The following is a 26,389-nucleotide window of genomic DNA, read 5'->3' on the forward strand; positions in this document are numbered from 1 at the left end:
CCACAGAGAACGAGCCGGGCCCATTTGTTCATTTGTGGTGCTCTTCCAACTCCAGGGCAAAGAAAACTGCCCATGGCTGGCCCAGTTCAATGTCATAAACACCCACACTGGTGGGGCTGCTGGGCTCAGGCACACCCCTCGGAGCACAGCGAGCCAGGTGCTGCACGGCCGGCCAGGTGCAGTACAGCTGATCAGGAGAACCCTCAAGGCCCCAGCCCCTTGCTCAGCAGAGAGGACTGGTTCAGTTTTGAGTCCTGCAAGGAGGCACTGGATTCAATGCTAGTGGCACAGCCCAAATGCCCAGGGGGGTCCTCAGACCCCACGAGAACATTAACAATAAATGCTATGTCCACAGGCTTGCCAGGGCCCGGGTTACTCATTCTCACAGATACTAAGAGGAACCCTTGATATGTCTTGCAGGACTTGAATGGGAGCTGCCATTAGAAAAGCCGCCACCCTTCTGATGAGCTGGTGGCTACCCGTAATAGCAGCATACACGGTCCTATGTGGTCCCCATGCAAACAGGAATGAGAGTTAGCTGCACTGTCAGCTCAGGTCAGTCTAAACCAGAAGACAGTGTGACAATCCACTGCTTTCAATGCTATCTAAGATGCCCGAGTTTCCTGCAGTGGCAGGAACAGACCGTTCAAGACAGTTCTACCGTTCCCAGGTGAGGAAATGCCCTGTGTGTGTGTGTGTGTGTGTGTGTGTGTGTGTGTGTGTGTGTGGAGGGGTGCATAGCCATGGTGCAGAAGGGCCACTGCTTAGAACCAGCGTAGCCAGTTAATCTGCATTTAGTGATTGCTGACACTTGAATTAACTTTGAAAATCAGCTTGTTTTTCTGTTGCATGGGAAAACAAGCCAGTTTTCCTATCCAAAAACTGACTCTTTATCCCAGCTTTGCTGTCTAAAGCCTCTCCCCCAAAGGATCGGGATTTAAATATTTTACCAGAACACAGAGGTGGGAGAAGCCAATTGGGAGCCAATTTCCTTGTTCTTGGTAAATTTCAACTTCTTCAGCAACAAGTGTTTTGAGGGGCTGGGCTGGCTTAAAAATCAAGACAGAATACACCGTCACCTGAAATTTCCTGCTTCCATTTAGCAGAAGTTCTAATCCTCCCAGGATCGCTGCCTGCTGGAAGGAGGCTGGAAACCCACAGAGACACCAGACAGAAGCTGGGGTTATTATGGCCTGCCCTGCTCAGCCTACTGTCCCCAGTTATGAAGCCACTTCCTCTCTTCGGGGCACCACCCAAAGGAGTTTTTTATTAGCCAAATACTTGGGGGATTCTGTATATTTATATTACCTCCTTTTGTTCTACCAGGGCATGATGGAGGAGGGGCAGAAGTTATGATGAACTTTAATAAAAACAAAATTAAAATGATTAAACCTTTCATATCCTTTAGAGATAATCTCTCTTCTGCTAGCTGGTCAAACCACAGCTTGCTGCTGCTGTTTTTCAATTTTTTTCCCCTCCCTCTAAAGAAACAAACAGAAAAGGCTGCCTGGGGCTAGATTTTTGAAATAAATTAAATTTGTCCTCATACAAGGCAGACAGGTGTGGTTGAAGCATTCTTTCCGGATACCCAGGACGGACGCCAGCATCCTTCTCTCCCAGGGTCTTCTAAAAGGAACCTTATAGAAGTGACTAGATTCCCCACTCCAACAAAACCCAAAAAGCCAGATTTCCCCCAAACCCCCAGTCTACATTCTTGATTAAGGAAGAGGCCAGAGAAAACAGCAGGGTACAGCACAAACTTCCCTGGTCTTATGTGTTCTGGGGGAGCCCTCACCAGGATTGAAATGGCTGCAGAGTAAGACCAGTCCTGCCTGCTGCAGGCGGCCTTGGCATGGAAGTCAGAGGTAGGTTTATCAGGTGTCCAGATGTGAAAATGACCTCTGGTCACACAGCCCCGGGGATGCTAAAAGGGTAAGGTGTTAAAGCGCTGGGACTTCTTCAGGGTTGCATTAGCATGAAAGGAGATCCTGGCCTGGAAACAACACAGGAAGCTTCAGATCCCAAGAAGTAAGACAGGGCTGCCCATCAGAGGGCAGCTGGCGGAGGAGGTCTCAGCATATGGTAGCCAAGTGCTGTCCAGATTAGTCAGGACCTGTATTTTCACAGTGGCAGATGACCAAACTTCAAGGCCAAAGACAGAAGTCTTCCCCAGCTTTGTGCTAAGGCAACAGAGGCCCTTCCTGGGCCCGTTATCTAGACAGCTTCCCAGTCTCCATCCCACTGGTCACCTAACCGCGTATTTGTTGAGGTCTGCCTCTTTCCCAGTGAGGAAGGACCGACCCAAGCTGCTTCTCTGCTTCCTGGCGGACACTCCAGACTCCAAAGGGTATGGCCATCTAGAAGACAGTGCCAGCATTCGCAGGATGGGCTTGGCTCACATCTTCCCCAACCATGCGTTTCTATGAGAGGAATAAAAAGATGTAGAGACTATGCCCTGCCTCAGCATCACAGAGAAGCTGGAGAAAAGAGTGGGCGAGTGGGCAAAGAGGCTAGATGCCAGGCAGTCATACATGGAGAGGACGGAGGGGCTGGCACTGGCTCGCTATGTAGCACAGGCGGGTGACAACTGTCCACAACAGTTTGTGATATATTTTCACAATGAATTAGGGGAGTTTAAAAGTTCCCAGCACAGAGAAATTACTCATGCTTGAAGTATACAGAAATGCTTACAGGCCACATTCCATCCTTACGTGCTGCACTCGGGGACCAGGTTGGCATGCCATGCTCCATAAACGTGAACAATTACATCTCAATTAGAAACACAATTCTGTGTTTCTTTTCTTCTTTTTAAATCTCCCTTCTTGTATCTAATGTGTGCTTTTCATCTGATTATCTCTTAAGTTCATTTCTGGCCTCCTAGAATGCTCCCTCTCTTTTTAAAAAAAAAAAAAATCTCAGCCCCAGATTTTAATTTTGTTCCTTCTGAGGAACATGACGCAATAAGGTAAAATCCAGAGAAATGGCTTTCTGGGTGGATGGTACTTGATGCCAAACCTGACAACCTGAATTTGATCCCTAAAACCTACACGACAGAAAGAGAAAACCAACTCTCATGGGCTGTCCTATAATCTCCACATACCTCACCAATCAGGCATTCAATAACTTATTTATTTAATTAAAAAAAAAAAAACAAACAGGAAAACTTACATTCCCTGAACACTCTGAGCCACTAAAATTCTTTGGATGGGAGCCTAGCCTGTTTAAAACATGGAGAATTCCATGCCATTAACAGGAGCAGAATGTGGCACGCTGGCGAGGACTGGTGGAGACACTGACCATAACTGGAGCAAGAAAGCCAGGGCTGCCAAACTCTAGCATGAATCCAGGATGTGCTGTTCAGTCTTCCAAAGCATGCCCGGGCAGTAAAGGGTTAAGGCAGTTAAGGCCAGGTCCACAACCCCAGGACCCCAGAGCCTCCAGGACTGGCAGAGAGCCCTCAGCCAGTGCCAAATGCAATGACGCTAAAACTGTCATCTCATAGGGATCAGAATACCCCCAGGGGTAGCCGTGGGGGACCAGGAAACAGGTCTGAGAGGGCACCGTCAGGACAGGTGGAAGCAGATTCATGGTAAGACAGGCTTGGAGAACTGAGACCTGACCTGCTGCTTAGAGCTTTCAGTTTGATTTCATCTCCTCTAAATCAGTCTTCTCTGCTGCTCTGATGCCAACAGTGGAAAGCTGGGGCAAGGGTTGACAGGCCTCCCAGTGCTGTGGGGGGCCCTCCCTTGGCTCCTCTAGCCACCTTTCCACTCCACTCTGCTGCCACACCCACAGTGGCAACACAAAAGCATAAGAAAGTGGCAGCGGATACAGAGTCCCATAGTGCAGACTGAACTGTGTTCGTCCCATATGCCTAAGCTCAGGTCCTAAAAGGAGTCTTCCCCAAGGGATAGAGTTACATAGTCTTCAGGATGGGCTAAACCTGGTCTGCCTGACGTCCTTATGAGAAGAGGGTTAGAGGACTGGGGAGACGGTTCATGGGGGAAGAGCCAGCAGAGGACCTCAGTTCAGTTCCCACTGCCTGTACCAGGCAGCTCACAACAGCTTATCTCTAGCTCTAGGGAATCTGGTGTCTTTTTCAGGTGTCTATAGGCAGCAGGCATCCATGAGGTATACATATACATGCGGGGGCACTCACACATATACATAAAATAAACACAAATAAACCTTCAAAAAAAAGAGGGAACAAACTCTGGTACACATGAGAGATGCCCCCACGAGGAGAAAAAGGTAAGGGAGAATGAGAGACAGCCGCTACCATGTGCAAGCCAAGGAAACGACCCTGGGAGGGACCAAACTGTATGACAATTTTGGACAAAACTTGGGAGTACAACATCAGACATGCCTTTCTCAGAAAAACTGCATGCTGCCCAGCTTTTAATATTCTAATTAGAACCAAGGTCAACAGTCTTTTTTTAAAAAAGCAATAAATAGCTCTTTTTTTATTAGAATATACACAAAAGGTCTCAAGATAGCCATGAGATAGAAAACTATAAAAAGCCCTCAAACATCCAAAAAAAAAAAAAAAACCTTATAGAGTCACTTTCAAAATCTTTCCAAACTGTGTGCGAATGGGAAAAGATGTAAGGAGGAAAACCCAAAATTAAATCTCTGCCCCAGAGATGTGGTTCCCCCCATTCTGAGAAAAAAAAGCAGAGTCGGGGAGGCAAGAAAGACAGAATTCATTCAGCCTGGTGCACAGCCTGGTGCTCAGCCTGGTGCACAGCAGGTGGCCAGTGGGTACCATCAACTCAAGACACCAGCCAAACGAAAGATGGAGAACGCACATTTGAGGGCACACATCATCTGGCTCTGCTGGGAGCCCGAGAGTTCCCAAGGAGGAATCCAGTGTCACCGGCACAGCACTCTGGCTTCTGTCCTGAGCCTGTGCCGAAACAGCAGGGATCCCATACCCCACCGTGGAACACTGGCACGCGGCCGCGGTAAAAGATACATTTAGATTTTGTTATTTACAACTGAGTGAATCAAGGATCCAAAGAGGCTCTCTTCGGACCGGGATGCCAGCAGACAGGGAAGTAGAGGCAGCACTTACACTGATTTCAAGATCACAAAACTTTCCAGTGCCCATCAATGTGTGATGGGGGAAGGAGAGATCATTTGGATTTGGACTCTAATTCTTATGATCGGGTCATGGTTTGAAGGGTTCCTTAACATCTGCACGTGAAGAAAAGGCCTCTGCGCTATTTCCCTAAGCAGAGAGAGACCTGCACTCCCTTTCTCCACTGGCCCCGCCAATCCTGGGGACGAGGTTCGGATGGGATGTAATTAGCCCCAGAAATGGACACTCTGAACCTCTCCAAGGATGCAAACTTCTGTTTCTCTTCCATTGAAATCCAAGGACAGGACCCCCAGCTCTCAATCTAGTGAAGTAAAACAAACAAACAAACAAACAAACAAAACAAAAAACTCAAAAAACAAAACCAAAAAAATCTCTCCATCTTCACCTCAGGGACAAGTTTCAAATTTTCAAGTTCCCTAGATAGCCCTTCTCCAAAGCCATGAGAGAGATCTCAAGATGAAGTTTCATTAAAGTAATGCTTGGCACAAAACAACATCCGATGGTTCTGTTACGGGTGCCTATGTCTAAGCTACGAACATTCACCTGGGTCTCCAGAGTATTGGGGTACTTAACATTAGTCTTCAACAAAGACACAGTGCTGTGCCTCTCAGAGTGGGCCCACAGGCGGCCATCAGGACACGCAAGAGTAAGCCCTTCAAGAGGATGCCATGGACGGTGTGATGGAGAGCCAGCTAGGGACAGGCTAAGCTGTGATCCAGTGTGAAATGACGAGCTAACACAGAAGCCCGATGAACCCATGAAATATAAAGTGAGGAGGGAACATACTCGATAGTTAGGAAAGGATGAATGAGTGAGAACTTTTGCAACCGAGACTCCCGAAGCCGAGACAAGTTCTGCAGAGAGAGGGGCCCTGGTGTCGGAGCACAGACAGGGCACGGGTCAGGTGAAGCAGGAAGCTGTGGACTCTGGACCCACCACCCAGGTGACCTTCCTGCTGATGTCATGCTCTCTCCAGAGGGACCCTTCCAGGCCAGGAATCGGTGACAGCACTCAGGCAGCCCTCTGCCCATGTCCACCTTCCAACAGATCAGGGCATTAGCATATTTTGCAGAGAGCCTGCAGAAAAGTTTAATTGCCCTAATTACCTAGTTCAAGAAGGTTCCCAGGTAACGGCTCTCAGAGTTCTGGCCTGGTCTTGACGTAATTTCCCTGACTCCAGCTTCATTACATCCCCACCTTACAGACAAGAGCCTCTCCAAGGTGCCTTTCCAGCAGACACTGGTACCCAGGGCCACCACTACACAAGGCTCTTGTGTAAAGAGTCCATGCTTCAGCTGTCACGGAGCTGGGATTGTGCGTGAGCGTGCACGTGCCTGCATGTGTGTGGGGGCGACGGTGGGGGCTGGGGACTCCAGCATATACTCAGAGGAAGGACTGACACAAGGAATATGTAATCAGAAGCCATCACAATTACAAATGTAAATGAGCAGGCAATTGGCACTGACCTTTGTAGATTGTTAGAGGACTAATTAAGGCAAATCAAGAACTCGGTTCCAACAGAAAAACAAGGCCACATACACCCTGAGAACTGCTCTTGGCCCCAAGAGGTGGATGCAGAATACACCAGAGTCAGATGGGAACCAAACCACAGAATGCTTTGTGCCCGCGACAGAAAACTAAGTCCAGGAACAAAAAGCCAGTGGAGATGCTCTTGCCATGCTGTGAAGTGATTTGGCTGGGAATCTCAATGGACATCATCAGCTTGAGCGCCTGCCATGGGCATAATGCTGTTTGGTGCCACATAAACAGATCCTTCCCAGGAAACTGTCAGTGACACCAAGTAATAAACTCTACTTAAACATGGGGCATTTGGAAAGGCACAAGAAAAAGGTTTCTTTGAAAACAGTGAGCTATATTTATATTTGATCCTGCGAGCCCAGATCTGCTCTGCAGACTCTGTTGCTGTTGATGTGCAGTGCTGACGGTCCCTTTGCAAATGCCTTTCTAAACACACCTCAAAATTTACAATCTTTGTTCAGAAACTGCATTCAAAATAGAAGAAGTCCTGTGGGTGCCATTCCTCCAGATATTAGGACCTGCAGCCACCCAAATCTGTTTGCCCCTTTACCTTTGACATCTTGACTTGGGCATGCTTCAGCCCTAAGCTTTCCCAAGCCCTGTCAACAAAGACCCAGCAAAAAGGAAACGAGAAAGCTGGGGCTTCATAAAACCAGAGCTTCAGATATGAAGAGCTGGCTGCAATACCTTTTAGCACTGTGAGAAAAATTATACTGAAATTGCATGCAATTTAGTTATTTTTGCAAAAGCAAAAAAGACGCACTTCATGTTTAGAGGGCGGCCTCCCGCTGATTTTGAAAACAGAGCCAAATGAGAACGCTGGACTCAGTGTCTTGTTCTCTGAAGTCACCACAGAGTCCAAACACACTCACTAGGACTTGGCTTAACGACAAGAGCCACTAAGAAGCCAAAGAGAGCGTCAGTAAAGACTGCCACAAAAACACCGCATCACCGAACAAGTTGCATTCACCTCCCCGACCCCGAAAGTCACTACCCTGAAAGACTTCAGCTGTGCTCCCCAACTCAACAAAAAGCACATAAGTCACCCTTTGATAATCTGATTAAATTATAAGTGCATAAAGCTTGGAGATCTCTGCCTATATGAAAGAAAAAGTAGCCAAGGCAAGAGCGATGAGGGAGGAGCCAGTAAGAGGAGGAGGGAGGGCAAAAAAAAAAAAGAAAGAAAGAAAGAAAGAAAGAAAGAAAGAAAGAAAGAAAGAAAGAAAAGGCAACAGCAGAAACATAAAGGGCTTCATAGTCTCAGGAGTTAGGTCACTGATAAAATAAAATCAACCACAGCTTTACCTAGGAGCCAGAGGTACCTTTTTAATAAGCAAAGCAGGGATGGGATCCTTCGAGTGACACACCCACACGAGCTTGTCTAGGGCTTTTGGTCAGCCAAGGCAAGGCAGATAGCAGATAGAACAACAGCTCCTGCCTCCAGACAGGAGGGAAAGGACAAAACCAAAGCCCAGCCAAGCCAAGAGGCCGACTACTTGGCCTTTGAGAGAAAACAAAACAAAAACCCAACACTGGTTACTCCAGGTAGAAATTAAGAACTAAAATTTCTAAGGGAACAGGACATGGCTGTGCCTAATAGGGGTTGCAGTGCCGGAGATCAAATTCAGGACCTTGTGCATATAACAATGTGTTATATCTCAACATGTATGCATGGGTGACACGGGGGAGCACGTGCTCTGCAATCTGGAGAGGGAGAGGGAGGGAGGGAGGGAGGGAGGGAGGGAGGGAGGGAGGGAGGGAGGGAGGGAGCGTTTTCATTTCGGAGTGAGATTAGAAAGAAGAATCTGGCACACACAGGACTTGGAGCCAGGTGGGCTACACACCTGTAGCCCCACGACTCAGAAGTGAATGGGAGGAAGGCTAAGTGTCCATGACTAGCCGTGGCAACCTAGCAAGGCTAAGGCCAACCTGGGCTATGGTAGACTCTGTCTCTGCAAGATGGTGTGACACCTTTAATCCCAGTATTCAAGAGGCAGAGGCAGTAAGACTGATGTAAGTTCAAGGTCAGCCTTGTCTAGGCCAGTCAGGGTTTCATAGGGAGAGACCAGATCAGAAAACTGACTACAAACCCGACAGGACTGGGCCTGCTTGTGGACCTAAGGTTAAGGCACCAAAGAGAAGCAGAACCGCCTGAGAAGCGGTGGCCCATCAACCTGTGCCCTGTGCAGGACCTGCATGATGTAACTCTGGCTCTGAGACCTCTTGTGGGCCATGCAGCCATCACGACAGTGTCAAACTCAGCTATGACCAGAAGGTTTACAAAGGATGAAGAAAAATCTTCATACTTTCCTGCATGTCTATTCCTTCTTGAACCAACAGGTTCTGACCAGCTGCCGGGTGAGCCAGACAGGAAGACTTGGAAGGCGTATCATCTCTGGGGAGGAGAAGTCAGTCATGCATTCATTCCTGCAGACGCTGTTGGCGAGGGGAGACTCCCAACCACTGTGGAAGGGGCCTGAGATGATAGCATGAGGGCCTGACAAAGGGATACCAGCGTCACAACCTCCAGGCAGCTAGACCAGCTAATGACCACCTGGCTCGCGGTTGGGGTAGGCAGGGACCTGAAAGGGGCTCACGGGCTTCCTAATGCTTCATGCGGCATGTGAAAGACACTTCTCGCTGGAGGGTCATGTCCTGGTCTTTCTCTTAATGAGCACAGGACAGGAGGTGCTGACAAAGTCCGTGTTTACAGAGCCGAAGCTGACAATCTGAAATATCTCAGTTCCATCGGGCTTCGGACGTTCCTTTTCTTGAAGACGTCCTTTCAAGTTTTTAAGAGCGAGTCCCTGGGAGAGAGGGAGGCTATGTTTCAAGATGTGTTCTCTCTCCTACCAGGACATCTAAAACAGAACCGTGTTCCTGTCAATGTCAGTGCATTACCTAATAATTTGTCCCTTTGTCGTCAGCGGAGGATGAACTTCACGGGAGCACGTGTGTGGGAGGAAGTGGGCGGGGTGTGTGCGTGTGCATGTGTGCGTGTGTATGCTGGAGCAGCAGCATGACTAGAGGCCAAAGACAGCACCAAAGGATTTTGAAATTCAGAAAGGAAGTCTAGCGCCCTGACACAAGCTGCTCACATACTTGGGGTGGGGGAGGCTAGCACACAATAAATAAATGAAAGGAAGTGCCAAAGGTGGTGTGGAAGAAAGTCATTCCAGCGTGGCCGGCCAGCAGAAAGGAAGAGTACTGCACTAGCAAGCAGGGGGCAGACTGCTCCATTCCACAGACCTGAGTAAGATGGCAGCTGGATGCGATTTACTTCCGGGCACCTCGCTAATAAAAAGGGAATTCTGAGTGGAAAGAGAGAGAACTCCAGGGTGAAAGAGACCTTGAAGCGAAGGTTGGTACACGGAAGGAAATCCTGTGACATCATGGGGAGGGAGCCGGAGAAGGACCGCACAGAGGCTAGGATAAAATGGTGGGACCGGGGATTCTACAGCCAGGAGACACATGATCTCAAGCCTTCAGGACAAGGGAGTGTCCACAGGTGCCCGTTTTCGCTGTTGCTCCCCAGAGTACACACCAGATCGGGAGCCTTGCAGATCAAACAGTTAAAACTTCAATCAGGAGGGCAGCTACCTGGAAACACCTGGGAAGAGACGAGCCTTCCCAGGCCTGCAAGGGACAGACATTACCCTGGCCCCTGCTAATAGCACATCCCTGAACTGCCCACCATGGCAGGGGATGCTTTTCAAAGAGACGGGAAACGTCATCTATCCCAGCGGGAGAAAACCCCTAAACGGAGGTCTGTGAGTGGGTCCTGTCATCCGGGAATGGCAGTTCTGTTTTCAAAGAGAAGACAGCCAAGGAGCCATCGGACAATCCCAATAGAGCTGAGGAGCCTGGGGCTTTGGGGGAGCTTAGTGGGATGGCTCCAAGAGGAAATGAAGCTGACGGGAGAAAACGGAGCACGGAGCACTTGGAGATTAGGAAATGTCTGCTCTGGCAGCACTAGGTAAGCCATGAATTAATCATGACTACCTAGAAAAGCAGGGAAAACAAAAAGTTGTACAAGAAGGTAAATGAAATTATAAAACTCTACAAGGCTCAGCTGTGATTAATATTTATAGAGTTATAATAATGAAAATACTGAATATTAATATCACCCCCAATTACTATTTCATCCTAATAGAAGGGTGAGGGAGGAGAGGAGGGGGTCTGTAGGGGGAATTAGAGCACAATGAGAAGGCTACAGGAGCTGGGGTGAGGGGTGGCGTCCGTTGGTCTATGTGTACAAAGTGCCATCCACCTGTGGCGGTGTAAGCACACATGGGGGAATGAAAGGTATGCTATGTATCTGTGGTATATGGGGTGGGGAGGTACATATAAGGGAGAGTCTGTTGTTGTTTCCGGGGCATGTGGATGGGGGCATGTGCGAATACAGCATGTGTGTTATGACTGTGTTTGAGTGCACGTGTTGTATGTTAGCAGCATGTGCGTGAGTGCGTATGGGCAAAAGTAGGTCCGGTATCTACCTGTTGAGGGCTGAGGGGCGCTTGTCTGCATGAGATCTGGGTAAGCTTGTGTGCGGATGCACGGGTGAGCAGACAGGAAAGGGGCGGGAGCTACAGAGCAGCGCGCTGGGGAGTCTTGCAGCTCAGAATGCCGGAGAGTGTTCAAAATTCAAAATTCATCAAGAAATAGTAGGAGCATGCTGAGAAAGAGAGATACGTAAAAAAGATCAACGTCTAAACGTTGAACCACTCTCCCAGTCTGGTGAATGGGGTGGGGGAGAGGTGTGGCATTTTTTTCCCCCTAAGGTTTATGTAACTTTCCACTTCTGAAAACTATTCAAATGCCTACTTGATTTACAGCATCAAAATCAACTCTCCACAAAGCTGAATGGCTGAGAAGCTGCTGCAGGATGAGGGATTAGCGACCTAAAAGCTCACATGTGGTCACTTCTTCATAGGAAATGGAGAACAAAACAACAACAAAACCAAAACCAAACAAGTGAGTTCTACGAAACACTGAGTCCAAGAGGTGGTACCACTGAGACATCCAAGAAACTGCTGGAATATATGTGGCCAGACCAGCGGGCTGAGTGAGAACCATGGGCATGCATTGACAAGGGTCAAGAGAAGCATCTTCCTCCTCTCGCCTAGAGAGAAACAACCTGGAAGTCAAAGAAAGGGAGCTTCCCGAGGGAGTGGGCAACACTTCAAACTCCACAGAAAAGAACAGGACCCCAGAAGGCCCTGGGCTCCCCACACAGGCTGGTTTAGTAACAAGAGTGAACAGGTGATAACATGTTGGCAACACACTAGAGATAAGCTACAAAGATTTTTTTCTTTCAAAAATCATTAGAATTTCATTAGAGAGTAAGACTGAGAAAGGCTTCATTTGACCAGTTTCTTCCTTTGCTTTTGAGACAGGGTCTCACCGTGTAGCCAAGGATAGCCTAGAACTTGTGAAGTTGCTGCCTCAGCCTCCCATGTGCCGGGGTTACAAGCCTATACCACCAGGCTTGTCTTGTTTGACTGCTTGGAAAGACGCATGTGACTATCTCTTGTACTACCACGTTAAGAGACGGGAGAGGTCCTGTTAGGAATGAGAGTTCTACGGGGGAAAGAGAGACAGTCTCTCCAGAGATGAGATGGCGGGAAGCCGAGAAACACAGCCAACCGCACAGGGCCACAATCTACAAGTAGCAGGAAGCCCAGAGGCCTGGACCAGCAGGAGAATATGAGTCACGTTCAAATACAACCGTAATGGGTGCTAGTTTTAATGTTCTCTGCAGCTCAGTTCTGAAGCCCTGACTTAGGGACCACAACACTAGTCCTAGCACTTGGCAAGGCCATTGTGCAGCAGTAACAGAATCTGGAGGACACGTGAGAGGAACTCGGGGGTTGGTGTGGAAGACTTGCCATGGGCCTGCTGCTGGACAAGACGTCTACGACTTCCCTGTGGTTGTGAACACAGGCCTAGCCAGAGGCAGTCCTTGAGGAAAAGGCACCAACCCATCCTCCTCCCACCCAGAAACACAGCGGTAGGCTGAGGCGCCGACGCCAGACACAAGGAGCAGCCACGCTGGGGAGGCTCTCGCAGAAGCCCACCAAGCCCTCCCTCCCCCATACACTGCCATGTCTCACCTGGGTCGGTGGAAGGGCACCTGCGGATGGTGAAGATCTGGCCCAGGTCTTCGTCCTCCTCCGGAAGGCCCTTCTGCAGCCGCTGCAGCTTGCGCAGACTCTCGCTGCGCTGGTGCTTCATGGAGCGCACGTGCTGGATGAGGTTGAGCTTGGCCTTGGTGGAGTAGTTGCACAGGACGCAGTGGTAATAGCAGCTCTCCCCCTCCACGCCGCTCTCGTGCTGCTGCAGGTGCTGCGGGGACAGAGGAGAGCAACGCTCAAGGCACATGGAGGCACAAGTCGCTCCTGTACTGGCCACAGTGAGAGGTGTGTCAGCTAGGGACCACGGTAGGGCGCGATGGCCGTGCACTGGCTGTCTTCATTTCCCCCAGCATCCTGGAAGCTCTGGAAGAGCTCCGAGGGTTAAATGACATGCTGAGGTATGTACGCCTGTCTCTCCCACGTGGCCGGCCCCTCCCGGACAACTTTCCACAATGAGCCCTGTTAATGGTGCTCATCCACTTTTCTCAGCTCCACGCAATTATAGAAGGTTCGCCCTTTCACACTGCAGCATGCACTGCCTCATTTAGAGCAGAGGTGGGCAAACTGGGGCCTGAAAGCAAGTCTGACCCACTGTCTGTTCTCATCAATAAAGTTTTATTAGCGCACAGCTAGGGCCACTGACAGACTACAATCTCTAGACCTTTCTGAAGCCTCAGAGTTGAACAACAGTGACACAGACGAATGACCTGCAAAGACTAAAATATTATGATCTGGACCTTTACAGACAAAGCCTCCTCCTCCCCGCCCCGCCCCGCCCAACCTCCTTGCTTTAGGGGCAGCTCGTGGTCAATCTGACAGCAAAGTCCCCTCCATCACTCACACAGAAACAAAGTACAGGTCTGGGCAGTTCCCTAATAAAAACAATCGTGGGATTTTTGTTGTTGTTGGTTTTTGTTTTTTTTGGGTTTTTTTGTATTTAAAATGACGGAGCTGAGGATGTAGCCCAGTTGGTAGGTGGGTGTTTGCCCAGCATGTATGAAGCTGTGAGATCAGAATTTAAGAATGCACAACTATAATTCCAGCGCGAGAGGTAGGGATAGGAGGGTCAGAAGTTCAAGGTCAACCTTGGCTACACAGTGGGTGTGGGGTTAAAGTAGGCTACATAAGGTTATCTGAAAAAAAAATTTTAATTAAAATTTTTCTAGCTGGGCATGGTGGTACCTACCTATAATCCTAGCGCCTGGTGGTTGAAAACAGGAAGATCATTAGTTCAAGGCCAGCCTAGTCTAAATAGTAAGCACAGGCCTCAAAACTAAAACAAAACCAGAGGAGCGGTATGGCAAGGTCATCCAGTTCATCGCTGGTCAGTTTCACTGGTCCCAATGATGCTTTGTTTGGCAGACACCACATCAATTCCAGAACATGGAAGCCCAAGAGCCAACAGGAAGCAGAACACAGGCAGCTTAAAGTGTGGGCACAAGAATAGCAGGTGCCACAGAAACAGTCCAGAGTGAGACTTAACGGTCACCCAAGAGCAAAAGTCACCAAGTTCTTGGACCCCTTGTGAGAAAGGGGTGGCTATTAACAGGGACTTGATTTGCTCTTTGCATTAAAAAAGACATCTCTCATAGTCCAAAGGACTATTCTGACAGTCCCCCATTCACTGTACATGAAGCAGGGCAAGCAGTCCAGAGAGCTCAAGTGGCTGACCCAAGTAACTCAGCTACAGGCAAAGAAACAGCTAGAGCCCATCTTGTCCCCTCTACACCGTACAGCCAGCATCACCGGGGATGAAGGAGTACAGGTGACTTAAAGGTGACTTAAAGGCCTCACGTGCTCATGTGATTGGGGGCACTTCCTCTTGCTCCACCTTCCCACATTCAACTCTGGTCACCAGAGCCTGGCCGAAGGAGCTTGAACAAGCATACAGCAAAATGTCTTGGGATGGCTCTGTGGCAAAAGTCTCCCTCCTGACTCCAGAGGGCTTGTGCAATGCCCATGCCTTGACAGCAGTTTCTGATCTTGTAGGGACGGGAAGGGACGCCTTCCCGTCCGGGTAGTAAGGCAAGGCACAGCAAAGCCAGAGCCCTCAGAACACCATGTGCTTCCAGAGACTGCAAATGACAGAGTGGCCCTACAGGCACAAGCACATCCTATCTGGTGACACCATTCTGATGCTCACGTGCTCACACGCTCGCATCTTACGTCCACCAAGAGGATGAGGGAAATCCAAAAGGTTTGCACATAACCAGATGGAGAAACAGGAATATGCCAACGAGGTACTATGGCAAATTCACTAGAGAAGCTGGTGGCCCTCCACCACGAGAACTAACTGAGGTTCTGCAAAGAACCTGTGCCAACCTGCAAAAGAAAACGCAGAGGGCTTCACAGGCACCAAGTTGAGAACAGGTCCACGGTTCTGTCCCATTTTCAAAAAATGGAAAAGTCAACTCTTTCCAATGCAGCACTTGGAACAAAATGAAGCCCCTGCAAGTAACAGCTGCCGGGAGCAACTCCACAGCCAGGAGCCAGAAGAACCTGCATGAGAAGCGTAGAAGCACAACTGACAATAACAATCTTCTGCAGACAAATTGTTGCATGGGTTTTTTTCCCCCACTGTTTATCTTCGGGGTATACAACAAGACAATGTTTAGTGGGGGTCCACACCCCAAGGAGGAAGATCTGGAGAGGTTATTCTCCCCAGCTTCTTCTCTGGGCCTTGCAGAAGCTAAATCTCCCAGGGGATGGATCTTCCCGGGAATGAGGGTGTGGCTTGGGAGTGGGAGCAAGGAACACAGAAACTGCTCTCCTGGGTCAGAGACTAACAAAATAACACTTGTTAAAGAGACCATTAAAACGGAGGGACTAAAAGCTAGGAGAGAAAACAGCCAGGGCCCAGAGTGTCCCATTCCATAAGAGGTCTTGATGGCATCACCAACCAGCAAGATCTGTAAAAGTCCCAACTCCTAAACCCGCATGGTTTCCCCATGGAAGAGGACTTCCTTCCAGGAATGCATTGAGTTTGAAGCAAAGCACCTAAACACAGAGGAGAGGGAGCTATTCCAGATGGCTGGGGCTTCTAGTCTCTGAGCCAGAAGAGAAGACTAAGACCTAGAAAGAGTTGGACAGGAACTGAGATGTCAAACTGTCTTTTGTTCTCAAATCTGGGGGCTCTTGGATGGCCAGGCCACATAAATTCTGAACTGAGATAAACATCACGCTGAGAGTTCTTGCTTTTAAAAAGGGAAGGGGAGTAAGAATAAATCTCAAAACCATTCTGCTCCCAAGATTGCCATGGTAAGTTGCAACCTGCAGAACTGCCACCAATTCTTTTGTCTGCCATTGGAGAGCCAGTCTGGAAAGGAAATGGCCACCCATCACAAATCATAGAGGAAAGAATAAAAGGAAACAAGAAGACCTGAGCCACAGTCCCCTCTACTAATAATAGTACAGGGCGCAAGCAAGTGAGCATGAGGGTGGGCGTGTGTGTGTGCGCGCGCGCGCGCGCGCGCGCACACACACACACACACACACACACACACACACACACACACACACACACACACACACTCATTCACATTCTCTCTCTCTCTGAATTTCCAAATGTCCACTTTCCCATTTCCAACACGGGGTTCCTGGTGCTTACCTGCATGTGACAACCCTGTTCTTATTCCTTGTTACTGGAGTCAACAAGGATCCAAGGCCTGCAGCAGACTCTTGCTTTCTGCCTGAGCTCTGGACACCTCCAGTAACTCCCCAGCCTTGAGTGTGTCAACCCCCTTGGCCCAGCTGTCCAGATTCTGCCTTTCTCACAGGGGGCACTGCCTCTCGCCAGAGTCCCACCCTGGGAACCTGCCTGATGCAAGACGGCAGGAGCGGGTGGGGCGGGCAGAGACAGAAGCAGACTCCATGGGGCAAGTCAGGCCGCCAAGGACATGCCTTCCCAGCAGAAGAGCAGAGATGTTTTCATTTGGAGAAGGAGGGAGAATAATTTGTTCCTGACCCAGCTAATTAGAATACCCTCAATTGGGATCACAATGTATTTAATTAAATTCACTGTAATATACGAGGAATCCACCAAGGCACAAATCCCACTGGTGCACTCAGTAACAGAGCTACCTCTTTCAGCCTCCTTGCTCTCCCAGCCAGGCAGGAAATTTCTCTCCCACGCCAATCCTGAATTCCCCGACGGACGTTTCGTCTCTATCATGGAGTTCTCCCAATGGGGAGGAGGAACCCAAGTTCTGTTTTTACTTCTTTCCATTCCCCTGCCTCCGTGTGCATCATTCCTCTGTGTCCTCCTCTGTCAGGACACAAGTATGGTTGGCAGAAAACGAAGCCTCAGCTTCGGCTGTGGCGAGTGCGGTGCCTGGCCCCCTGGGACTCACAGAAAGACGGCTGTGGAGCCCAGTTGTTGGGGTTTGAGTCTAAGTATCTGCAACATATGAGCCTAACACACGCAGAAACACAGTGCACAACACCGGGGCCTTCACAACTGAGAATTCAGGCAAAGACAGCAATGATGCAGAGGCTATGCCAGGTGCCAAGGGATGACAGGATCCCGTCAATTCTAATGTCACTATACGACTATGCCACCTGGACTCTGAAATCTAGCACATCCCAGAGGAACAGCATAGACAGCAAAGGACTACTAAAGAAGAGTGACCAACGAGACAATAAAAAAATAACAACAACAACAACAACAACAATATCAATAACAATTATAATAATGGCACCCAGCCAAATAGCAAACAGTGGAACCCAAGTCTATCCAAACTTTCTGGGCCTAGTCGTCCTCTGTCTGCAGCTTTGGATGCCAGTCCTTTTGCCCTCCAAGTTTCTGTTTGTTAGGAAATTGTCTACAGGAGCTATGAATGTAGCTCAGCAGGAGAATACTTTCCTAACAGGAGACCAAACCCTGTCCTATCAACGGGTGAATGGGTGGGTGGGTAGACGGATGGATGTTAACCCAAAGGAATAAATGATGGATGGTTAGGTGGGAGGACGGATGGCAAACTGTATGGGTGAATGCTGCAAAAGACTAGCAGAGAGGCTTACAACAAAAGAATTCTACGAGGGAAGAGGTTACCCAGCTTGACCCATACTCAGAAGCAGAAAAGGTCTATCTCTCTATCCGTGAGGTCTCTAAATGACCACAGAGCAGCAATGGAAGACCAGCTAGCCATCATGACGAGCCACCGGGAATGGGAGTAACACATGCCAGGCAGTTGGCATCCTATGCTGAGCATAAAGCGGGTGGCTCACTCACTGGTCAGAGTGGCATTCCTGTGTCTCCACCAGATCATGGTTTCTGGCGCTCGCGCTCTCTCTCTCTCTCTCTCTCTCTCTCTCTCTCTCTCTCTCTCTCTCTCTCTCTCCCTCTCCCTCCCTCCCTCCCTCTCTCCCTCCCTCTCTCTCTCTGCTCTAAAATGCTCATCCCAGCTGTGTGGAACATGGTATGCCTCATTTGGGTACACCTGAGATCCCACACCTCTTTCCATGGCTTCCCTTTCTGACTTGGGTCAAGGAGGAGAGTCCTCCCCACAGTGAGATGCTTTTGACAATGAGCATGGCAATGGAATGTGAGTGCAGAACTCAAGCTAGTATTTTAAGAACGAAGGGAGAACTAGAGACCAGGCTGCGCGGCTGTGGGAGTCTATCCATTAATATGTTGTGTGAGTTCACCCCGGCCAAATATGGAAAGCCAAAGAGGGCTCGTTAGGAAATAATTCATCATGGGAAAAAAAAATGTGCTCCTGTTACTTCTTTCCCAGGAAAATTAACCAACTTCTGTCAGAGAACATTGATTTCTATAAATCTGGAGAGGCCCCAGCTACCACCTCCTCCTCAGCAAAAGGAAACTTCTAACATCTGGTTCTTCATGCATGGGATGTGAAATATTGATCAGGTTCGGTCACGGCTGCCACTTTAAAGAAAAAATGGTCAGGACACATTCACGTGCCTGTGCATGTGCGGGCATGCAGGCGCGCACAGACACACACTCAGAGTACACACGATTCACAATAGGCAGGGCGTTGGGGAGTAGCACCTGTTCTTATCAACACACCCACACAGACCCACCCTCTTGCCACACTTCAGAGTACATGGTGTGTAACTGTGTTTTGAGAGTAAGAGGGAAAATGGCAAAGCTCTCTAGTGAGGGAGACGGCTTCTACACATCCATCCCAGTGAACCACCTAAGTGAGGGACTACCACACATCTCTTGCTCAGTGAAGAACAATCCCCACGGGGGGCGTCCTGGCTGACTCCAGTCACCTGCTGGTCCTGGAGGGCACCTTTAGTAAAGATGTGTGTGTGTTGGACTTCTCTCCATCCACGAAGCTGGAAGAGAGGGCTCTGACGGAACAGCCCCCTGGGGTTACATACCAAGGGCTTCAGGTTCTTGGGTGCCGGGGTACAGTAGTGAAACCTCACCAGCAAATCAGATGGGAAGGGGCTGGGAAGATGAGGAGGATCCTGAGGTAGCCTGCAAACTCCCCAACATGGAGAAAGGAAGCCAAGATGGGTGCACTGATGCCCTGTGAGGCTCAGAGCACCCGACTCCTGTCCAGCACTGAGAGGGTCACGTGACCGGACTCCCATCAGCAGGCACAAGACAGGATTCCAAGTGCCTGCCGTGGGCAACTCGGGGCTGATCCGAAAGACCTTTCTACAAGAGGCTCCCCAAAGCCCAGGCATTCACCTTGAGCTCCTATAAAAAGAATCCCTTTGAGATGCAATGCATCCAGGGGCGAGGGCAGTTAATTTTTTTTAATCAGTGAGGTTGAGTTGGTTTTAGACTGAATGTCACATTTTCGGCATGATGCGTGAAAGGTCAACCTAAATATATACATATTTTCTGTTTAATCTTGGCTTTTCATCCACTAGTGCCCTCGTCCTTGGCACATGCTAATTTAGCCCTATTTCGCTGTAGGAGCCCTGCAGACACCGTAAGATATGATTTATAAGAAAAGAAAAAAAAAACAAAAGGAAGTAAAAATGGTTCCGAGATCAATCGTTTGGGTGGCTCTGCCCTATTTTCTGGTTTCTAGGCCAGGCTCCTCACGTCCCGGAACAAGTCACTGGGACGCTCCCTCTCTGCCTCTGAACTCCAGGACCTGGGCTGAGGTTCCCAACTCTGTCTCCTACGTGAGCACTACTTGGTCCCTAAATCTCAGTATTGGCAGCCTTGTGCCAGACGCCAAAGCCTAAGGGGAAAAGAACTACCGAGATCTGAAGCCCTCTGTGGACCGGCCTGTGCTTGGACTCTTTCTGGGGAAAGACTACAAACGTGGATGTCTGGGCGAGGCCGGTGCCTTAGCACCCTGTGAGGAAAATCTCACCACCCTTCCGAAAACGCCCATGGCCCCAGGCCCGGGAACTCAAAATCTTCACCAGGACAGCATCCTGAGAGCTATGCCCTTCTCCATTCGCTGAGGTGGTTGCCTGCCTTGGTATTACTCTCCAGCCCTCACAGATGGAAGTTGTCACACAAAAAAAAAAAAAAAAGGATTACGATACGTTCTGCTCCTCGTCAATCCACTGCCAACAATGCTGGCCCAGGACGCACCACAGCTGACCACCGGCCCAGCGCGAGACCCTCGCTGTGAGTCTGCTGGCTACACTAAGGGTCAAGTCACACCTACTACCAGCCCTCCGTCTCCTCGGTAACATAACTCCTTTATCCCACAGCTGGGAGGACTTGATAGTGTGATGTACATAAAAATGTATACCTGATACACGGTCAGCTTTCCTAATAATTAAGGCTACTATCACTGGTGATGTTTTTCAAATTAGTTGATCTCTGGGGTTAAGAATGGAAACAGCTCATTTAACATTTCCCTCAGTACAACCAACCCCACACCTTCCCAGATCCTAAAGGGGAGGCCAGTGTCAACAGTACAGAAACTGTAATAGACAGAATTTATGCTGGGAGATCCCGAACATGTGTGCATCTCCCTTCCTCCTCACAAAAAGATGCTCCGTGTCTACTGGAAAAGTAATTTACCTAGATGCCCTGCAACTCGGGTAGGCAGTCCACGCCCTTGCCACAAAACGATGTGTTTACCCACCCTTTGGTCTACTGGGACGCTGACAGAATGAAAATCAGGGGCCACGTTCTTAATCAAGTCTGTCAACGCCCCAGGTGAGGACAGGGAGAGAGTGATAGATAATGTGGCTGGGAGACACTTCCCTCGTCCCCAAGTACACTCTGACGAGTTTGCTTATCTGCATCTCCAACTCCTTGAAAATCCACATGGCAGGGAGGTGGGGGGCTGTTTGGTGGCCCAAACAGGTGTCACCACTTCGTCTGTAAAATGGAGATATTCACACTTGCCATGCCTCCGCAGAAGCCATTGACTGAACCATGTTGAGAAACCATGAGTGGAACCCTTTGGAAACGGGGAAGGGCTGTCTATCTGGCACTGCCATGATCATCAGACTGTGAACCCAGGTCCTGCCTCATCACCTCTGGCAGGTGGGCGCCACACTACAGGCCCAGATGTCTGTGATGCAGTGGGTGTTGTCGCTCAGTGGCTCTCCAGCTTGGCCGCCATTAGGAGCACCTGCAGGGCAGGCGCGGCTGTCATTCCTTACAGGTCCCTCACAGCGCCTCCTAATTCAGCAGGAATTTATAATCTTCCTGTGTGTGTGTGTGTGTGTGTGTGTGTGTGTGTGTTTGTGTGTGTGTGTGTGTGTGCGTGCGTGCGTGCGTGCTGGGGCTGAGGCTATGGCTTGGACAGCAATCACAGAGAAAAGAAACCCAGGCTAGAAAACATAGAGACATCCCACAGGAGGCAGGAAAACTTCCAAGGCTTCCCCTCTGCACTTGCCGTTTTCCTAGAGAGCATTCTGGATTCATACAAGGCATATCCAAGAAATCACCCAAGACCCGCACACAACATTTCGCCTCTTTGACGGAAAACTTCACTGGGAAGTAGCTGCCCACTACTGGTCTGCTTCGGATACTTCCTGAAAGTCACAATGGGCTCTGCTCATCTTCCTCTTGCTTTCCGCACCTGTCGTCGGAACGTCCTAGGCTGTGGAAGGGAACGTGGCTGGTGATGGCTAAGTGAAAGGGGTTGCTTTTCTTTCCTCCTCTGCTCTGCATCCTGCTAGGTCCCCCTGCCCAGATGCTCTCTGGAACTGGGTCCACAGTAACTCTCAACCAAATAGGGAAACCAGGAAAACGGTCTAGAAGATTCCTCCCATACTCTCGAACTTTCCAGTTGCTGTTGCAGAGAGCATGAATTTGGTACTCCAAACTCAGGGTGACTTTCTGAGCACCCAGGTACGTGCTGCTAGGTACATGGATACAGAACCCCAGACTTCTGCGTGAGAGGTGTGTGATTTTTTTTTTTTTTTATTTAATTTCTCTCTTGAAAGGGAAAAATGGGAACGGGACAGAAAGAAACTAACAGATTTGGTAGGGATCCTCCTGTCTGCTGTTAACAGCCCACCTTTTCTCCTCAAAGACTACAGGTTTTGCCGAAGACTGAAGGGAACGGGAAGGGGGACAAGGGAGCAACAAGGTAAAGAAAACTTGTTTGGCGGAAATAGAGACGAGTGGCCGCCAAGAGACCAAGACACGGCCATCTGCAGGCTAGATGCCCACGCGAGAGGGACCGTTTCATGAACCATGACATGGCTGGTTTCTCTGTCCTGCTTTCTGCTCCCCACCCCCATAAATAACCCAGACAAACACCATGTTCGCCGAGCACCCCCCCACCTTAAGTCTCATTAAAAGCCGATACCGCTGGCCTCAAGATGGAGAGCTCAGCATGGATTTTACTGAACGTTAAATCAACCAGCGAGCGCAGCCAGCAAACTCTGTGGCACTTTAACTTTAAATAATGCAATAATTATTGAATTTCCTTTTTATAACTGAAGTGCTGGAATGTAAACAATGGGGCTGTAATTGCAGGAAGGGGGGATCAATAGAGGCAATCGTTTTCAGCCATGTTAATTGTAAATACAATTGCTCCAAGATGTCAGCCTTGTTCTTGTTGCTTCCAGAATCATCCTAACGGATGACAGAGTCCAACTTTCCCATTACAGCTGTTCGTTCCTTTAAGAGGTTCTCAATCAGGTCTGATCAATCTGTCAAGATAATGCATGGAGTAAGTAAGACTCTTCCAAACACAGGCTCCCAATCAATAGCCGGGACCAGCTTAATGAGGTGGGGCTAAGGCCCAGAGGGAGGTAACGGCCCCCAGCTTGTGCCTAGGTTTGGCAGCCCAGCTTCCTAGCATGGTCCTGATAAACAGATCAGCCCTTAATGAGGACATTAGTTATGCATGCTTCAGCAAGCAGCAAGGCACCCGTCCCTTGGGACAGACGGACAGAAAGCAAAATAGATTAACAGAAAACAATATGGTGCCAAATTAGGTCTAACTGAAGACTTTTCCCTCCTTCTCCCGCTTCCCTTAATTGTCCAGCAGAGTGGAGGGCATTGATTAATCACTTCACTGGGCATGGGCTCAAAGGCAGGACTATCTCCTGGGCAAGGGGAATCTCTGGGAGTCTTCCCTTGACTGTGCTGTCCCTCGTTTCCTCAGCAGCGTTTACAGGTCACAAGGGACCTCTCACGGAAGAACCTCGGTACCATCCAGTAGGAACACAAGGTAAGACTGAACCCTGCAGTGTGACCGCCACACAGACAAGCAACCACCACCCCTTGAGATCCAGCTTGGGTGTTTATAAGGGTTGTTTGCTCCTCAGGGATGAAGAGGCGAGAAGCTGGGAGTGTTGAAAGCCATGGCTTGGGGCCTGGCATCACACAAAGCGCATGGACACTGGAGGAGCCTGAACTTTGACAACGATGAGGAGGAGGGTGACTCAGGGTCTGAAGCGGCCCCTGCCCCTCTTTAGTCCTCCTCTATTCTTGAGGAAACATTAAAGGGAGGTCCCACCACGAACCCAGCAATTTCTTTGCCCAGGAATGCTTAGCTTTTGGCAAACATTATCCAAGAGCGGCCATGGACTGCCAGCATCAACACTTCTAGGAAACCTTGGACTTGGAGAGTCTTAGGCTCTGTCCAAGTCAACAGAAATTCTAAAGGTGGACCTGGAAGCATGGGTTTCAGCCAAGCCTTCCAGGTGACTCTTACACACGTTTGTCTGGTGCCCACTGTCTTAGAGGGTGGGTCAGGGAAGGCGGGCTTCTAATACAGAAGACCTTCTGTGCGTTTGTGTGGTGGCCAACTGATTGCCCATTAGAAACAGTTCAGTGCCCAAGATCCATCTGAAAGGGTATATGTGCACTGAGATTTGGCTCAGGGTAAAAACTATGCGTGCTAGCCCACAGCCTGCTACAAAACGCAAAGTCCCCGGGGGGGGGGGGGAACAAAACCAAAAATATATACATATATCAAAGTTTCATTCATTAAATGAAGATCACGAAATTGGTCATACTACTGAATTCCAAGTGTTAACAGGCTCATCTTCTGATTGAAAACAACACACAGGGTCTTTTGAAGGGAGTCTGGGGATACACAGATGTAAGGAAGTATTCCTCCGGAATGGCCAGACCTGTGCCCTTTACAGAGGTCCAAAAGCAGCTTTTACATTCTACTTATGGACACTGGGCAAGCGATGTGGCCTGTTCCTCAGTCCTCCTCTCCGCTCCCCCTCCTCCCCCAAACAGTTGGGTCCAGGTCCTATCTTTCTGTTCTCTCCTATCAGCACAGCTCCAGATTCATGGTGGGTCCTTAAACCCTGGCTCTGCCGCACCATCTGACTCTAGGTCTTTGGCGTACCTGTCAAGACCTATCTAATGGAGTCTGAAAGCCCTGCTCCCTTTGGCTCAGGTTTCAGCCTTCCACATCCTACAAAAGCAGACCTATGGTAGCTCCCCCTGCACGCACCAATCTGACCTATCTGGTTTGGGTGCCTTTTCCTGGCTGGATGCCCTCCCAGGTACTTCCTTCACATGCTAAAATGCCACAGGGATCAAAAGGCAGGTAACAACACCGTCATCCTCTGGAGTTCCTTCCCCATGGCAGCTGAGCAATTTCTGTCTCTTTCCCTCTGGGTGCCGGGGCTAAAGGCAATCCCTGTCAGTACCCACCACACATCATCTCCTTTGAACCGCACCGCCCCCTCCTCCTCTACACCCTCCTCACTGAGCTGAAGGTTGGGGATGGGAGGAAATAAATGTTTGCTAATATTTACTACTTGTTTAAATACTATTTTAAGACAGGAGATAATGACTTTCAATGTCTGTACCTAGTGACCCAATTTTCTTAGTATACAAATCACAAGAGAGTGTCCCCCTCCCCCTTCTTAGTATACAGATCACAGAATGTCCCAGCTAGAGGACATCTGAGCGGTCACAGATGTCCCACCCTTCCATGTCTTCTTCATATACCTAGCTATATTTGTGCTTTGGGCTGCCCTGTTTTCTGAGGCAGAGGCTGGTTTCCATGCTCCCTTGTTAATGGGAGAGCAGGTGCAAGGCCTGGATACTAAACATGGAAAAGAGCATAGAAGAAGGTAGGAGAGAGATAACAGCTTCCCGTACATGCCTTCTCATGCTGGGGAGCCGCTCAAGCTGTGGGAGCCCTGAGCAGCTGTGGGCACCTCTACAGCAAAGAATCCTTCCATCCATCCATCAGCAGCAAACCTGATGGCCAAAGGAGCACCGTGATGCTGCTCAGAGGACACAGGGGACACAGTGCACAAGGTGAGCACCTCAGCCCCCCAGTTCTCACGGGAAGAGTCCTTCTTCACAGAGGTACCATTTCCAAACAACATAATTTTGCCATCCTCATATCTGACTGTGGCTGGGGCCTGGTCTGACCCTCCCCACTGAGTCTCTCAACCCCCCTGAAATAGCTTGGTGCCTTGCCTTCCTCGATTTCCAAATTCCAGGGCCTGTGAGGGGGCGGGGGGATACTCCCCACAGGGGCTCAAAAGTCCACAACTGCTGTGTGTATATTTCCCATCTCAAGCTATATCTCCACCCTTCTGCCTGGCTGGCCAGCCCAAACTGTCCCCTTCTGGGAGATGCCCACACAACTTGGACCTAAGCCCCTGACACAGGATTCTGTTCAAGTCATCAGTGGAATGAGGCCAAAGACAAAGTTGTCAGCAAAACAATCTTAAACATATTTCTAATGTATTTATTTCTGTGTATGTGAATATATGCCCACGGAGGCTGGAAAAGGGTAGAGTGGAGCTGGGGTCATGGGTGCTTGTGAGCCACCTGATGTGGGTGCTTGGGACTGAACCTGTGTCCTCCGAGAGAGCAGCAAGAGCTGCTTAACCACTGAGCCATTTCTCCAGCCCCAGGAAACTTACTTCTAAGTGTGATACACAGGAAGGCTTTGCAGCAACTAGTCCAGCCCTAATCCAAACATCCTCTCCTCAGAGACATGCCCTCAGTGTTCTAACAGGCAAAGAAATACGGAGAGGCCAGGAAAGGCCATGGGAACCTGCTGGGGGCAGGGGCAGCTCATCTACTCCACTTTGGGCATAGTCCACAAACCCTGCTGAAATGTAACACAAGCAGTGCCCTTCACTGAAGTGCAAACTCACGGGAGCAAGATAGTAGTAAAGTCTGTGGGGGAGAAAAGGAAGGGAAGGAAAATGGGGCCCGGAAACAGACACCCAAGACCCCATCAGCGGCAAAGCACAGGAAAGCTACAGCACA

General features: G+C 49.5%; 1 protein-coding gene across 2 annotated transcripts in view; it reads right to left on the reverse strand.

Annotated features, from left to right (window-relative positions):
• Positions 1-26,389, reverse strand: part of Zfhx3 (zinc finger homeobox 3) — a 237,178-nt gene that overhangs the window by 87,466 nt on the left and 123,323 nt on the right. For both annotated transcript variants that reach the window (XM_038312670.2, XM_038312669.2), the window contains one exon: positions 12,754-12,985. In XM_038312670.2, the coding sequence (XP_038168598.1) occupies positions 12,754-12,985 (232 nt within the window). The remainder of the gene's footprint in view (positions 1-12,753; positions 12,986-26,389) is intronic.

Source organism: Arvicola amphibius, chromosome 15 (assembly GCF_903992535.2).
Source record: "Arvicola amphibius chromosome 15, mArvAmp1.2, whole genome shotgun sequence".
Lineage (NCBI taxonomy): Eukaryota > Metazoa > Chordata > Mammalia > Rodentia > Cricetidae > Arvicola > Arvicola amphibius.